Source organism: Lithobates pipiens, unplaced genomic scaffold (assembly GCF_037356315.1).
Source record: "Lithobates pipiens isolate NorthernLeopardFrog02 unplaced genomic scaffold, aLitPip1_a1.2 Scaffold_10, whole genome shotgun sequence".
Classification (NCBI taxonomy): Eukaryota; Metazoa; Chordata; class Amphibia; order Anura; family Ranidae; genus Lithobates; species Lithobates pipiens.
The window spans coordinates 18051857-18069545 of NW_027507686.1; the positions used below are offsets into that span (position 1 = coordinate 18051857).

General features: G+C 43.5%; 1 protein-coding gene across 3 annotated transcripts in view; it reads right to left on the reverse strand.

The window, feature by feature from the left end:
* Positions 1–17689, reverse strand: part of PMFBP1 (polyamine modulated factor 1 binding protein 1) — a 76109-nt gene that overhangs the window by 53895 nt on the left and 4525 nt on the right. For all 3 annotated transcript variants that reach the window (XM_077452032.1, XM_077452024.1, XM_077452015.1), the window contains exons 3-5: positions 16034–16098; positions 10308–10428; positions 7412–7555 (exon numbers count right to left, since the gene is read on the reverse strand). In XM_077452032.1, coding sequence (XP_077308158.1) covers positions 7412–7555; positions 10308–10428; positions 16034–16098 — 330 coding nt within the window. The remainder of the gene's footprint in view (positions 1–7411; positions 7556–10307; positions 10429–16033; positions 16099–17689) is intronic.

Genomic DNA, 17689 nt, shown 5'->3' on the forward strand with positions numbered 1-17689 from the left:
TGGGTCTAGTTGGGGGATCCGGGACATTTGGAGCAATCATATTTCGCAAGTTAGTTGCACCCCTAAAGATCACATTTGGTTTATCAGGAAGTTCGGGGCCCAAGATTCGGTCATTTTTGATGACCGACCAATGCTTCTGTAAAATTCTTTTCACAGCCCAATGCTGGCTGGAAAACGTTGTAAGTAAAGAAACTCCATAGTTGTCCATGTTGTCAATCCTGGGTGGTCTCTCAGCTAACAATGTTTGACGTTCCCTACTGTTGACCTCCATTATAATGGAGTCAAGGGACTCACTGTTGTAACCTTTAGCTAGGAATCTCTCTTTTAAGATTAGTGCCTCCTTAAGAAAATCATCATTAAAAGTGCAATTGCGTTTTAAGCGAATAAACTGGCCCTTGGGGACCGCTGAGAGCCATGACCTATGATGGCAGGAGTCGAGTGGAATATAGCTATTCCTGTCAGTTTTCTTAAAAAACGTTGTGGTAGTTATATTATTATCCCGAATTGAAATATTCAGATCTAAAAATTGGATGTTAATGGGGCTAGAGACATAGCTGAGAACTATCCCCCGGTTGTTGTTGTTTAATTGGGACAGGAAGAGCTCTGCCGATGAACTGTCACCATCCCAAATAAACAAGATGTCATCGATGAACCTTTTCCAGGTGATTAGTTCCGGAGGTTTGTCACTAAACACTATATCCTCCTCCCACTTTGCCATGAAGAGATTGGCCATACTAGGAGCAAATTTTGCTCCCATGGCCACTCCCCTCACTTGCAAAAAATGGGTTCCATCGTGCCAAAAATGGTTGTGCGTCATGGCAAACAAAAGTAATTCAAGAATATAGTTGCGCTGAGTCACCGAAATACTACCATCCTGGGCCAGAAAGTGATGAACCGCTTCATAGCCCAGTTGATGGGAGATAGCGGTGTACAGTGAAGCTACATCCGCGGTAACTAGGAGGTAGGTAGGTTTCCATTCAATCAATTGCAGAATATTAATAACATGTTTGGTATCCCTCAAAAAGGATGGCGTGCCCATCACCAGTGGTTGCAGATATTTGTCAATGTATTTCCCTATACGCGAGGTTACAGAGTCAATTCCACTGATGATGGGCCGCCCTGGTGGATTTTCTAAAGATTTGTGTATCTTGGGTAAAGAGTACATAACCGGTAAACGCGGCGCTAAAAGGTACCAGAAAGTCCCTTTCTTTTTTATTTAAAATACCCATATTGAACCCTTTCTCAACCAACTCCTTTAGTTCACCTTTGAACTGGGTGGTGGGGTCTAAAAGTAATGGAGAGTAGGTCTCAGAGTCTGACAGAATCCTAGTCATCTCGTTGGAATATGCGGTTTTGTCAAGTATTACAATGGCACCGCCCTTGTCCGCCGACCGAACTACTATGTCATTCCTGTTAAGCAATGCGTCTAACCCTGCCTTAAATTCGCGTGTGGGTTGAGCTGGTCTCAATTTCAAACTATTGAGATCCTTTAGTACCAGATCTCGGAAGATATTGATGTTAGGTGCTGTATTACCAGGGGGATTGAACAAGGAGGCATTCGATAAACCAGAATGCATGATTGTTGAATCCCTAACTAATTGGCGGGAGGGGTTGCTCATGATATATCTCTTAATGTTCAACTTGCGTGTAAACTTTTGAATATCAATAAATGTCTGGAATTTATTTAGATTCTGAGGGGGCACAAACTTGAGACCCTTTCCAAGGGTCTGCAATTCTTCATTAGATAACTTTTTATTACTTAAGTTAATGACACCACTAGTATCTAAGTCCTTCTTCTTTTTGGTGTGAAGACGTTTCCCCCCTCTACAACCTCTCTTGTGTCCCCGTTTCTCTTGTGTCCCCCCCGAGTGCCCTCCTGAAAACCCTGTTGGTAAAAACTGCCAGCTGAGGGTTGACTATATGATGGCCGGAAACCACCCTGACCCCTAGGGGCTTCAGAATGCCCATTTCTGTCATCCCCAAGGGGGCCATATCTGTTAAAGGTCTCAACCCTATAGTTAGATCCCAAATCTCTTACATCAGGAGGGGGTCTCCTATCCCTGCTGCCACCTCTACCTTGAGAGAGGGACCTGTTTCCCTGGGAAAAAGGTTTACCACCTCTGGATCGCCAGGGTGGAGGGGGCGCCATTGAAGTGGGATATTGGTGATGATTAAATGGAGTAGGGCGATGATGATGATTGAAGTTACGTTTATCAACCCTTCCTCTGAAGGACTGGGGATATGGTTGTGATGATGGACCCATTACTCTTTCAGTGTATACTGGAGAGGCCTGGCTCATGGGGCCCCAAAAAAGGTTAGAATCACCAACGCCGCCTCCTCTGATTCCCTCAATATGCCCAGGGGGGTGTAGACCTGGATCACCCATAGGGGGTGAGGGGGCCAAGTTCTCAGTAGAGACCTGCCATTTAAAGACAACATTGTCTTTATAATCTTTTTTGTCCCTATTGTATTTTTTCTTTTTCTTAGTTCTTTGTTCAGTTTCCTCTTTAGTCAGGATAGTCTTTAGGGATTCAGATCTCTGCAAATACTCAGGATCATTTTTAAAGGGGACAAGTTTAGTTTTAATCAGACCAATCTCATAGTCCAATGAGGCAAGTTTCCTCGATTTCTTAGCAATCAGGAATTTTAAAAACTGAACCCCTGCCTCATTGAAGTATTTAAACCATTCGGCTATTTCCGTGTCTTCCTTTTGTGGGTTAACCTCCCATCTCAAACTCCTGGGAACCATATTTTCCCTTACATATTCCTCCAGATAGGCTATATCCCATTTTGTGTGTAGTTCAGAAATGGTTAAATTCTTCAACCTCAAAAAACTCAATAAATTCCAGACATTTATTGATATTCAAAAGTTTACACGCAAGTTGAACATTAAGAGATATATCATGAGCAACCCCTCCCGCCAATTAGTTAGGGATTCAACAATCATGCATTCTGGTTTATCGAATGCCTCCTTGTTCAATCCCCCTGGTAATACAGCACCTAACATCAATATCTTCCGAGATCTGGTACTAAAGGATCTCAATAGTTTGAAATTGAGACCAGCTCAACCCACACGCGAATTTAAGGCAGGGTTAGACGCATTGCTTAACAGGAATGACATAGTAGTTCGGTCGGCGGACAAGGGCGGTGCCATTGTAATACTTGACAAAACCGCATATTCCAACGAGATGACTAGGATTCTGTCAGACTCTGAGACCTACTCTCCATTACTTTTAGACCCCACCACCCAGTTCAAAGGTGAACTAAAGGAGTTGGTTGAGAAAGGGTTCAATATGGGTATTTTAAATAAAAAAGAAAGGGACTTTCTGGTACCTTTAGCGCCGCGTTTACCGGTTATGTACTCTTTACCCAAGATACACAAATCTTTAGAAAATCCACCAGGGCGGCCCATCATCAGTGGAATTGACTCTGTAACCTCGCGTATAGGGAAATACATTGACAAATATCTGCAACCACTGGTGATGGGCACGCCATCCTTTTTGAGGGATACCAAACATGTTATTAATATTCTGCAATTGATTGAATGGAAACCTACCTACCTCCTAGTTACCGCGGATGTAGCTTCACTGTACACCGCTATCTCCCATCAACTGGGCTATGAAGCGGTTCATCACTTTCTGGCCCAGGATGGTAGTATTTCGGTGACTCAGCGCAACTATATTCTTGAATTACTTTTGTTTGCCATGACGCACAACCATTTTTGGCACGATGGAACCCATTTTTTGCAAGTGAGGGGAGTGGCCATGGGAGCAAAATTTGCTCCTAGTATGGCCAATCTCTTCATGGCAAAGTGGGAGGAGGATATAGTGTTTAGTGACAAACCTCCGGAACTAATCACCTGGAAAAGGTTCATCGATGACATCTTGTTTATTTGGGATGGTGACAGTTCATCGGCAGAGCTCTTCCTGTCCCAATTAAACAACAACAACCGGGGGATAGTTCTCAGCTATGTCTCTAGCCCCATTAACATCCAATTTTTAGATCTGAATATTTCAATTCGGGATAATAATATAACTACCACAACGTTTTTTAAGAAAACTGACAGGAATAGCTATATTCCACTCGACTCCTGCCATCATAGGTCATGGCTCTCAGCGGTCCCCAAGGGCCAGTTTATTCGCTTAAAACGCAATTGCACTTTTAATGATGATTTTCTTAAGGAGGCACTAATCTTAAAAGAGAGATTCCTAGCTAAAGGTTACAACAGTGAGTCCCTTGACTCCATTATAATGGAGGTCAACAGTAGGGAACGTCAAACATTGTTAGCTGAGAGACCACCCAGGATTGACAACATGGACAACTATGGAGTTTCTTTACTTACAACGTTTTCCAGCCAGCATTGGGCTGTGAAAAGAATTTTACAGAAGCATTGGTCGGTCATCAAAAATGACCGAATCTTGGGCCCCGAACTTCCTGATAAACCAAATGTGATCTTTAGGGGTGCAACTAACTTGCGAAATATGATTGCTCCAAATGTCCCGGATCCCCCAACTAGACCCACTTTTTTTGTTTTTTTTTTGGTGATTTGAAGGGCTTCTACCCCTGTGGGAAATGTAGAGCTTGCAAGCTAAATGCTCTACGAGGTAGGAGGTTTACTGAGTTCACCTCGTCTAGCAATGGACTTACATATCCCATAAGAACATTCATCACATGCACCACTAAGTGCGTTGTGTATTTACTTAGATGTCCATGTGGTTTGGAGTATGTGGGACGCACAGTACGCATGTTACATGTGCGCCTGGGGGAACATATTACTAACATTTGTAAAGGATTTGACAAACACAACGTTAGTAAACATTACGATCTTAAACACAATCGGGATCCAAGAGGTACCACCTTTCTGGCCTTAGAAAAATATACCCCACACTGGCGCGGCAGTAACGCTAAGCGCACTATTTCTAGGGCAGAAACAAACTGGATCCACAAATTAGGGACACATATCCCTGGGGGGCTCAACGTTGAGTGGGACATAAATTGTTTTATCAACAATAGTTGATTTAAAGTCCCCTTTTTTTTCCTTTTTATACTGATTTTGTATTCAGTCTGTGTCTTATATACCATTTTCACTATTATTATTTGTATTTGTGTAGCAATGTTTTCTAGGTAGTTTATATGATTTTTTTATGGAGACTGTATTTACGATAATAGAGTGATTGTAATGTTCTTTCTAAACCTGTTGGTTATGTCTCATCCATGTATTTCTTTAACTGGACTAAGGGTGATGGAGGGCAGCTAATGCTGTTTATGCCCCCGCCCCAATATTATGGTCATTCTCCTCTATCTCTTTGTATGGCAATTTATACGCATGTATTGCACACATATACTTTTCGTATATTTTTGAACCTTTTTGAGACATACACATAGTGAGACAGCCATCATTATTGTATTTGGCCATCTGCCAAACAAAGGTGATTTATCACAGAATTCATTGTTTGCTTTTTTTAGTGGTCACCTTTACTAGTCTATTATACATTTGAGTCCCACCATTTAGTTATGATGGTACCCAAACTTTATTGGAATTAACTGGTCGTTGACCGTTTTTTCCCTTTTCCTTCTTTTCCATGTGTGGTAACCATTCCGAAGGGACTGGTCATTTGTGGGTTAATCCCATCAAGCACGGACGTTTTGGTCTGCACCTATGGCAGGGCTCCCTACCTCACCCATAGGCTATTTAAACCTTAAGCACGAGGGTGTGGGCGTACCCCTGATGACGTCAATTTGTGACGAAACGATCGTCGGGTAGATACGTCTACATCTCGTGCTAATTTTATCCGCTTTATTTTACATCTTTGCTAGCAATTTTTTTCGTTCAATTTTATACGACTCTATTGAGTCATTTGTATCTTTCAACGCCTATTTTGTTGGAAAATAAAGTACATATATTTTAGACTTTATTACACGATTGGGCGTTTTTTTCTTTCTCATCCATTTGGTGACACGCCAACTTTTCTCGAACGGACCGGAACGGACGACGCTCAAGGAGCACCCGAAGGTGTGGGTCATTTTTCACCTTCCTATCCGGAAAAGTGATTCGAGTCATCCATCCACACGAGGAGTGTCGGAGGAACGATCCTGTCCGATCCCAACATTTGGGGAGTTCGTATTTGCGCATACTAAAGGTGGCTCTGGTAAGCCTTTATTACTTACTTAAACTGTAGAGTGAAAGAATTTACGTGGTCAAGCACCTGCACCAGTGACACCTGGGACCAATTTTAAAGCTTCATTCACGTTCATCTTTAAAGTTCCATTCACGTTCTACCCAATGAACTTATATCTTCACATTTATGAGGCCTTGTAAATCACTTCATTTATCCAAAGCATGGGATTTGTTTTGATTTATTTTTCAATTTTGTTGTTTGTTTTTCTCACTTAATCACTAGGTTGTGCTTCACAGCACTAAGCTGTAGTTTAAACAATATTTTTTCCTCCTAAAAGTTTTTTTGATCCTTTTTTTGGTTCAATAGCTCATTTTTTTATTGCACATTATGCACATGTGTATTGTTTATTATTGATGTTTTACTTTTTGAAAGCATTAACTTGGAACGTTTCTTGTCCTGATTTATTGTTTCACTACATTCAGTCACGTGTTATACATTAAGCGCTGCACTGTTTTTTATATTTCTGTTTATTGGACCTAGTATCTGTTTTTTTGTGCTCAGCTGCTTTTTTCTTCATTGATTTTTTCCATATCAATTATTCTATTTTTTACCAAGCGCAAGTTTCACCCCCTTTTTTCTTGTTTTTTTACCTTAATGCATAGGATGCATTAAGGTAAAAAAACGTGAACCTTTACAACCCCTTTAAAGAGGAAGTAAACCCTTTCAAACCACTTTGACCTACAGGTAAGCCTAGATTAAGGCTTACCTGTAGGTCCAAGCAATATCTCCTAAACCTATATGGTTTAGGAGATATTTGCCCGAAAATGGGCACCGCTGTCTACGGCACATGCGCCGTAGACAGCGGCGCGCAGGCGCACTAAATGCGGCAAGTCCAAGAATGGATTTGCCTAATTTGTCAACTCCCGTGCGCATGCGCGGGAGTGACGTCATCGCGGCTTCGCCGAATGGCAGCGGCGGAGCTGCGAGACGCGACTCCCGTGCGCATGCGCAGGAGTGACGTCATCGCGGCTTCGCCGCTGTGATTCGTCGGAGCTGCGAGACGCCACCAGCAAGATGGATGCGGCGGACTACAGGGGACAGCGGCGACTTCGCTGGCTCCTGTGTCAGGTAAGTGACACATAATGAGCTACTATGCGATGCATAGTAGTCCATTATGCTTTACCTTTGCAGGGAAAAAAAGAGGAAGTAAACCCATCAGGGTTTACTTCCTCTTTAAGGAAAAGAGTTGAAATATTAAATACTCAGATTCATAGACATGAGGGACACACTACCTGGCTCAAGGCTTTGATTTGGTTCTCAAGATGGTGTTTCTCTTGCAGATGAATTAAAGCCTTCGAATCCTTGAGAGAAATCTCCTGGTGCAGCTCTGTAATGGTGTCTTGCAGCTCTTGGAGCCGAGCAGTCTTCTCCAGGACCTGCCAAGGGAAAATATAAGGAAATGCGATCATGTGGGGAACATGTCTCTCTTTCATCTAAAAGGTGACAAGGTGTGGTGTCCTACTCATTTTATTTGGATACCTTCCTACGGTTGCCACCTTTTCTGCAAGCCAATCCCGAACATTCTTGTACCCATTAAATATGCTTACCATGCTGTGCCACAAGTCTCTCACAGACATGTATAAACCTCAGCACAATAATTAAAAAAAATAAAACCAAACTCTTCCAATACATATGATTTGTGGACTGAATGAAAAAAACATTTCTCCCTCCTTAGGGGGAGGGGTCCAGAGGATCTCGCCAATCCTGATTAGGCTGCATTCACACCTGAGCGTAGCGTTTTCAAGTAGAAAATCGTGCAAATTTACCACAATTTTGCAGCGTTTTTTTACACGGGATTCGCAGCGTTTTTACAGCGATTTGCCGCGATTTTGTGCAGGGCAAAATGTCGCCAATGTTAAAAGAAGAAAAACTCCCAAATCTGCTCAATTTGAACGACAAAAAAGGGTCCGGAACTTGTTTGAGCTTCAGGCGACACGGAGTGGAGATGTGAACTATCTCCATTGAGAATAATAGATTTTTTCCCCTCTAGCGTTTTGTAGCTTCAGGCTTCAAGCTACAAAACGCTCATTTGGGAATGGGGTCTTAGTGTTCTGTATGGCGAATCAACAAATCGCTCAACTCTGGAGGGGGCAGAGATCCCCGCTGACTGGGGGGGGGGGCTAGTAGAGTGTTCCACCTGCCCCAGGATAGTTAGCCACAGTTCAGTGTTAATAAATATGTCTGGGTTTCATGCAGTCTGAAATCTAGGACACATGGTTCAAAACCCGGACTGTCCAGGTGAATCCTGGACAGGTGGCAACCCTATGCCTTCCTGGTCCAGAGGCTTTTATCTAGAAAATCCCCAGATACTCCTCACTGGTCTGGGATTTCCAGGAACAGCCAGAGTTATGCGCTAGGCAAAAAGAAGTCTAGACCGGTCGGCTTAGTAGACCATTACAGGGGAAGGATAGCAATTTTATTTATTAGGAGGAATGAGAAGGTTTACTGCTCCAGGCACTGCATTGCAATATTTTAAATACAATGGATAAGACAAGTATTCTAATTTTATTTAATACAGGTATTTTTAAAGTGCAGACAATTTTCTCAGTGCTTTACATACTGTACTTTCACATGAGACGGATTCCGTTCCGATCAGCAGGGGATCCGCTCACAATTCCTGCTGATCTGAGCAGAGCGGGCAGTAGACACATCCGTGCCCACTCGCTTTTTGCAGAGCGGACACGGACAGAGCCTGCTTTGCTCTATGGGTGTCCGGGAGTAAACGGACTCCACTGTCCGTTTACACCCAACTACCCTCCGATCTGCTTGCCGACTGCCCTATAGCAGTTTTACCGCTACAGGATGGCAGCTGTGTGCAGGACCACGTATATATACAGTGCGTGGTCCCAGGTAGGCCGCCAATTGTGGGAGCCAGTTATCAGGTACTCGATGTGCGCTGGCACCCGCTGATTGTCAGGCACATCACCGTTCTGACAGGGGGGGGGGTGGGAAGGGATAGAGTTTGTGTCCCTGCAGGGCAGGGAATAAACTCCATCTCTTCCCCTAGTAAAAGCACCTCCCACAGTAGTAAAACATTGGCTAGGAACACAGTTAACCGTTTGATCACCCCTGATGTTAACCCCTTCCCAGCCAGTGTCATTAGTACAGTGACAGTGCATAGTTTTAGCTCTGCTCACTGTATTAGTGTCACTAGTTCCTAAAAAGTGTCAGTTAGTGTCAGAATGTCTGCCACAATATAGCAGCACCCCTATAAGTTGATGATCGCCGCTATTACTAGTAAAAAAATAAATAAATCTATCTCATAGTTTGTAGAATAACTTTTGAGCAGACCAATCAATAAACACTTATTGGGAGGAATTCTGGCTAGGACAGCCCCCACTTACACCCTCTATTGGTAACTATACCCTATGTTTTCCTAATATAAACTGTCTACCAACAATTTGATGACATTTGAAATGTTAAAATGTAATCTTCTGAACAGCAAACTTTTCCCCTGAGGAAGACAGTGACCATGTAGGTCGAAATGCGTCGGAAGTTTTATATGACAGAATCTAGAATATGTGATGCTGTAAATAATCTTGTGTTTGTACTTTCTGTATTTGGAATGGTATTATATCTCCTTACCAGAGCTTATATCTTAACTGCCATATGTCCATGCCAACTTTTCAATAAAGAATTTAATTTTAACGTATTAATTCTCTGATATTAACCTTGCTGCAAACCCATCCCCCCCTCCTCCCCGAGGGAAACCTTTCCCATATTATACACTTATTGGGATTTTTTTACCAAAAATATGTAGCAGAATACATATTTCTTGATAAATTTAGAGTAATTCGATTTTTTTTACTAGATATATTTTATAGCTGAAAGTAAAAAATTTTTTTTTTTTTTTTTCAAAATTGTTTTTTTTTTTTATATTTGTTTATAGTACAAAAAAATAAAAATACACATTACTAGGAAGCCGATTTGGACAGGAGTCCATTCCCTTTTAGCCTGTCTTTGGAATGTAGGAGGAAACCGGAGAACCAGGAGGAAGCCCGCAGAATCCTAATACTGCTCAGTTATCAGAGATACACCTTGACTACAACAGACACATGTATATGACAATATAAGAGAAGCTGTTGGTAGGAACCAGAGTTCCACCTCTGGCCGTATGCACAACCTTACCTCGATGCGGCTCAGTTCCTGGCTGTGGATGGCGTCTCTCAATTGACTGTGCAGCTGTTGTACAAGAAGTTCTTTATTCATCACCAGTTCCCGCAGCTCCTCCAACTCCTCTACGACTCCTCTGAACAGAAAAAACAGGTTGGCGGGTTGACACCAGAGGTAAGACCCCATGTATCAATGTGACACAATGGATCGGACATATCAGTCCGCCATTGTTTTCAGACCCTTTAAAGGCAGGGATCTCAAACTAGCGGCCCTCCAGCTCTTGCGAAACTACAAGTTCCCACGAGGCATTGCAAGGCTGACAGTTCCAAGCATGACTCCCACAGGCAGAGGCATGATGGGACTTGTACTTTCACAATAGCTGGAGGGCCACCAGTTTGAGAGCCCTGCTTTAAGGAGATCTATAGTCACAGGACACACTATCATTTTATAACATCAAAATGTTTGTGTACATAGTATCAATAAAGGTCAAACATGATTTAAACAAAAATACATATAAATATACGAGTGAAAACACAATAAATTGTGAGCCCCAGATGATGTCAGTTGTGACGAAATGCGTAGGGAAGTGTCATGACATCACCACTTATGGACGTACCCGGAAGTGGGTCTATGTGATCCCAAACGGGAATCTCTGTACAGCATCGTATAATATCATCTATGTGAGCGTTACTCGCTTTTTGTATTGATTTCACATTATGTGGATGTCAGGGCTGGGCTCAGCTCTTCCTTCTCTGTGCTCAGCTGTTGGTTAATTGCCAGCACTCATCGTTCCATAGTGGCTCACCTGGTGTCCATCCAGCACCTTTTGGCTATTTAAAGTGGTTGTAAACCCTTACAACACACTTTGACCTACAGGTAAGCCTAGATAAAGGCTTACCTGTAGGTCCAAGAAATATCCCCTAAACCTACACGGTTTAGGAGATATTTACCGAAAGACAGGGACCGCTGTCTACGGCGATATCCCGCGCGTGGCGGCTCCCGTGCGCATGCGCAGGAGCGATGTCATCACGGCTTCGCCGGATGACAGCGGCGGAGCGGCGAGACCCACCGAGAAGATGGATGCGCCGGACTATAGGGGACAGCGGTGACATCGCTGGCTCCTGTGTCAGGTAAGTGACACATAATGGACTACTATGCGATGCATAGTAGTCCATTATGCTTTACCTTTGCAGGGAATGAAAGAGGAAGTAAGCTCATCAGGGTTTACTTCCTTTTTAAACCGCCTGGCTCATTCATTCAGCGCCTTTGCCTTGGTCAACATATCCAGAGACTCTCCGCTGTGTTCCTGTTGAAGACTTGCCTGGCTGACGTCCCTTCTAGTTCCTGATCCTGTCTGCTGCCTCTGACTATGCTGATATCTGGCTTCCTGATTTCCTGGCCTTTTCAGACTACCCGATTTAGTTACCGAACCCTGGCTGTTTTGACTACGTTTACTATTTTTGCCACTTTATTAAAAAGGTGTGATTTTTTTTTTTACTGCATTTTCTGTCTCTTTCTGTTTCATGGTTCCTGACAGTGGAGCACCCTGGCTCTCCTTTCTCTTTTTAACACGCATGGGATCAGGATATCACACTGTGCTTGGATCGTCAATACACATAAGTGGACACACACATCCAGTTACAGGAACACATCCACAGCAGATACATGGCAGGAAAAAGAGGCAGCTCCCCCAAAAGCAGCAAGATCAGAAGGCTGGGGGGCATTTATCTGTATTTGCTGCTATCACCAGACCTTCCTATATGGAAGCCCGAACGTGAAAGGGTGCAAATGTGACAATTGGGGGGGGGGGTTTGCTAAAATTCATGCGCACAGATTCTGGTGAAACTGTGCACAGTAAACAATCAGCTTCCAGGTTTTATTGTCAAAGCTTAAAGTGTTACTAAAACCACAACAGTAAAATCAGTCTGTACATGCGGTAAAGCATGCTTGTTATACTCACGGTGGAACCTAAGGGGTAATCCTCCACATTGTGTAATAAGGCGGTTTGATCCTGTCTTCTCTGATCCTCCCTGTCTTCCACATTCCCCAATCCATTTGGCGATAGAACAGAGCCCTAGGAGGCACTCTGCACATGCTCAGTTTGGTGTGTATTGCTAGAGAGATTTTTTTTTTGTTTGTTTGGGAGGGTACATGTGATCAGCACTGTCCAGACAGAGGGTCAGGGGGGTCCTGTAGCCTCATAGGTCAGTAAAAGGAGAATGAAAACTCCTCCTACAAGCTTTAACCAGACACTGACAGAAGTCACAAGACTGCTATATACTGCTGATGAGAAAAGGTATTTAGTGGTTTATATTTACTATAATAATTGCATTTCCATGTTTTGTGTACTGTGGGAGACTAGATATAGTGACTGCAGGCTCCTGGGGAGACTAGATATAGTGACTGCAGGCTCCTGGGGAGACTAGATATAGTGACTGCAGGCTCCTGGGGAGACTAGATATAGTGACTGCAGGCTCCTGGGGAGACTAGATATAGTGACTGCAGGCTCCTGGGGAGAGCAGATATAGTGACTGCAGGCTATTGGGGAGAGCAGATATAGTGACTGCAGGCTCCTGGGGAGAGCAGATATAGTGACTGCAGGCTCCTGGGGAGAGCAGATATAGTGACTGCAGGCTCCTGGGGAGAGCAGATATAGTGACTGCAGGCTCCTGGGGAGAGCAGATATAGTGAATGCAGGGTGCTGGGGAGACCAGATATAGTGAATGCAGGCTCTTGGGGAGACCAGATATAGTGAATGCAGGCTCCTGGGGAGACCAGATATAGTGAATGCAGGCTCCTGGGGAGACCAGATATAGTGAATGCAGGCTCCTGGGGAGACCAGATATAGTGAATGCAGGGTGCTGGGGAGACCAGATATAGTGAATGCAGGGTGCTGGGGAGACCAGATATAGTGAATGCAGGGTGCTGGGGAGACCAGATATAGTGAATGCAGGGTGCTGGGGAGACCAGATATAGTGAATGCAGGGTGCTGGGTTTACTAATACTTTTTTTTCTCAATTGATTATTTTAAAGGTCAAGAATTTTCACAAAATCTCTTGCATAGGCATATGTCAGATACAAAATGAAACAATGATACTGCGTAGCACAGTGTATACATAATAACTAGTAAGCGAAAAATATATTCAACTTGGATCTTCACCGTATCATTCCGGATGGGTATTCCCAGATTTTAGCAAATTTCCTGAACAATTTTTTTTGTTTTTATTACAGCAAAGCAATGTAGCAGTCAAAGCAACCGACCCCAGAAAGAGGAAAATAAAAAATAAAGTTCAAGAGAAAGCAAGATGGAGAGAAAGAGGAGAAGAAAAAAGAAGAAAGGGGGGGGGGTGTAAATAAGAGGGTTGAGTAGCAAGAAGGGTGCGGGTTAGGCAAGGCCTTGTGACTAGATCACTCCACCAGGTGCTCCATTGGTTGGGAGGCCAACAGCGTCTGGTCTGTATAGATAAAATAAGGAGTCCAGGTCTTCCAGTATTTTTCTGTTTGCTCCTTTAAAGACATGGTAATATTCTCCTTTACGTGAATGTGTGCGACTCTTGTCTTCCAATGAGAGATTGTAGGGGGGCTCGTATTTTTCCACAAGGCCGGAATACAGGCACTAGCGGCCATCAGCAAGATATCTCAGTAAAGATTTCTTCAATTCCTTGGTGGACATTGGGGTATCATTCAATAAGTATGCCGCCGGGGGTTCCTACCAAGGGGGTAGCATTTTCAATAGTAGATTCCACCGCAGTCCAAAAACTGGCAAAATTTTGGCCATTCCTCAAAAACATGTAGAAGGTTCCCCACAGCCTCCCCGCAGTGCCAACACGTGTTCGGAACCTGCGGGTATATTCTATGCAATTTGGCTGGCGTTCTTTACCATCTTGTGAGGAGTTTATAACCTCCCTCTTGGTATCTACTAGCTAAAGAGGCCGTGGGAGCAAAGAGTATTATCCTGTCTTTCTGAGGCTGGGAGAACGTAGTTTGAAGGGCATTTTCCCATTGTTGTAAATAGATAAGCCCAGGAACCCCTACTTGGTTCATTAAGAGAGCATGAAAGTTACATAGTTACATAGTAGGTGAGGTTGAAAAGACACAAGTCCATCAAATCCAACCTTTTTTTGAAACTATCGATGCCCCCCCGCTGAGACCATCGCCTGTGGAAGAGAATTCCACATCCTTGCCGCTCTTACAGTAAAGAACCCTCTACGTAGTTTAAGGTTAAACCTTTTTTCTTCTAATTTTAATGAGTGGCCACGAGTCTTGTTAAACTCCCTTTAGCGAAAAAGTTGCCTCCCTATTGTGGGGTCACCAGTATGGTATTTGTAGATTGAAATCATATCCCCTCTCAAGCGTCTCTTCTCCAGAGAGAATAAGTTCAGTGCTCACAATCTTTCCTCATAACTAATATCCTCCAGACCCTTTATTAGCTTTGTTGCCCTTCTTTGTACTCGCTCCATTTCCAGTACATCCTTCCTGAGGACTGGTGCCCAGAACTAGACAGCATACTTCAGGTGCGGCCGGACCAGAGTCTTGTAGAGCAGGAGAATTATCGTTTTATCTCTGTTGTTTATCCCCTTTTTAATGCCAATATTCTGTTTGCTTTGTTAGTAGCCGCTTGACATTGCATGTCATTGCTAAGCCTAATATCTACTAGGACCCCCAGGTCCTTTTCCATCCTAGATTCCCCCAGTGTATAGATCGCATTCATATTTTTGCCACCCAAATGCGTTAGTTAACATTTTTCTACATTAAACCTCATTTGCCATGTAGTTGCCCACCCCATTAAAGTTTGAGAGTTAATGAGGGAGCTGCACTCCATCCATGCAGATCAGTTCAAATGGAGTGAGCTGGTGTAAGGTTTGGTGATCTGTTGCCAGTGACCTAAGGTGAGCATTCAGTTGCGCCCGTCTGAAAAAGTCAAGCTCGTGTTGGAATCGGGTCTCAATGTCTGGATAGAAGCCTCATGTCCGCCGCAAAATGAATGCGTCGGGAAATACAGTGGAACCTTGGATTACGAGCATAATCCGTTCCAGGAGAATGCTTGTAATCCAAAGCACTCGCATATCAAAGCAAGTTTCCCCATAGAATTCAATGGAAACCAAGATAATTCGTTCCACATTGACTTCTATTGTATGTAGAACAGCATGTGGCGAGAGGCGCCCCCCACCTCTGGCCACATGCTGTACTGCATACAATGGAAGTCAATGTGGAACGAGTGTCACCGGCGCCCCCCCCACCTCTGGCCAAATGCGGTACTGCAAACCACAGAGGCTTTAATTCTGCTTGCTTTGTGAGACAACACTCGCAAACAGTATTTAAAAAACAAAAATAGCTCGTACTGCGAAACGCTCGTTAACTGCGTTACTCGCAATCCGAGGTATTACTGTATTCATTTTCCTAATGGATTGAAATTTTTAGTTTTTCATACCTGGCAAAAACGTATACGACCCTAATATCTGGGGAACGTGGGCTCGGCTCTGGAGACAGATTCGGCATTGTCTTAAAGATATGTTTAGCCATCTTGAAAGTCTCCCCAACCAAAAGGATGTAAAGTAACCGCCGTGGGGCAATTGCGAAGCGGAGACCAAGATATACCCGCCAGAGTGGTTTAGTAACACTTTAACGGAACAAGCGGATTGGTTTCTATGCAGAGCTGCACCAGATTCTGTGTGCTCCAGTTGTAGTAAATCACCCCCCCCCCCCCAATGCTGTTTGCTTTCTCCCTGATAAGTACTTACGCGGCTGATTCTGCGTTCGCTGCTGGTAAGTCTGCAGGCTCCGAGTGCGGGGACAATATCTGGCGCTGGAAACAAAATAAAACAGAGATTGTCACATAAGTGATGCCAACAGGATGAGGACGTTACACAAAAATAAACAGCTCACAATACAAGACCAGTACCAAATTTTTCAGCTGCGCTCGCGTCGCCTTCTTACCCGTTTCTGTCCAGTATTGGGAATAGGTCTGTGCTGGGCATCAAAAGAAATAATTGTTTGGCTGACAAACTATGAAATCATGAAGTGCCCTCTATACCCAGCACACTGTTCGGATTACAAAGATGAGCAAAAGGAAGATTCTGCATGTGCAGGAGGGCGTGCAGCCCCCTCGGCAGGAGAAAAAAAAAATAATATATATATATATATATATATATATATATATATATATATATATATATATATATATATATATATCAATAAATCGCAATGATGGGCTCAGAACCTAATTTCTCTGAGAAGGTGGGTGCGGTGCCCCCCCACTATAAGAGTGGAGGATGGGCGGCGGGGGGGGGGGGGGTTAATAAACTCACACAGTCTAGCAGGGCTTTACCACTAATGCTGAGACTGCCCCAGTGTGAAAGAAGCCTTAAAGGGGTGGGCCAGCGAAAAAAAAAAAATGTAAAAGTCAGCAGCTACAAAACACTGTAGCTGCTGACTTTTAATGAGCACTTACCTTTCTAGGGTGCCCGCGATGTTGGCCGCCCAAGGTCGACCCGTCCCTTCGCCTCTCGGGTCCCGGTGCCACCATTCAAAGTAAGGGAAACTGGCAGTAGTGCCTTGCGGCTTCACTGCCCGTTTCCCACTGCGCATGCACGAGTTGCACAGCGCTTTGTGAATGGGGCGCCACAACACACCGCGCCCCATTCCCCAGAAGACAACGCGAGGAGGAGAAGACTGAAGATCACAGCGGAATAGGAACAGATTAGGGCGATTTGCCTAGCAACAGCCATTTCTGGTAAGTGAAAAAAGATTTTTTTATTGCAGCCTTTATATGCATTTTTTTTTTTTTTTTTTTAGGGTGGTCCTCCCCTTAATATAGTGGAAGTAAACCCTCCTATTGTTTTAAGCCAAGGAAGCTGCCATCTTGGCCTCTGTTTAACCACTTAAGGACCAGGCCTATTTTTCAGACGTGGCATTTACAAGTTAAAATCCTTTTTATTTGCTAGAAAATTACTTAGATCCCCCAAACATTATATATTTTTTTTCAGACACCCTAGAGCAGTGATGGCGAACCTTGGCACCCCAGATGTTTTGGAACTACATTTCCCATGATGCTCATGCACTCTTCAGTGTAGTGAAGTATCATGGGAAATGTAGTTCCAAAACATCTGGGGTGCCAAGGTTCGCCATCACTGCCCTAGAGAATAAAATGACGTTGTTGCAATGCTTTATGTTACACCATATTTGCACAGCGATCTTACAAGCGCAATTTGTAGGGAAAGAAAATACACTTTTTTGACTTAAAAAATAAGATAACAGTAAAGTTAGTCCAATTTTTTTTTTTATATATGTTTTTTATATTGTGAAAGATGATGTTACACCGAGTAAATTGATACCCAACATGTCACGCTTCAAAATTGCGCCCGCTCGTGGAATGCTGACAAACTTTTACCCTTAAA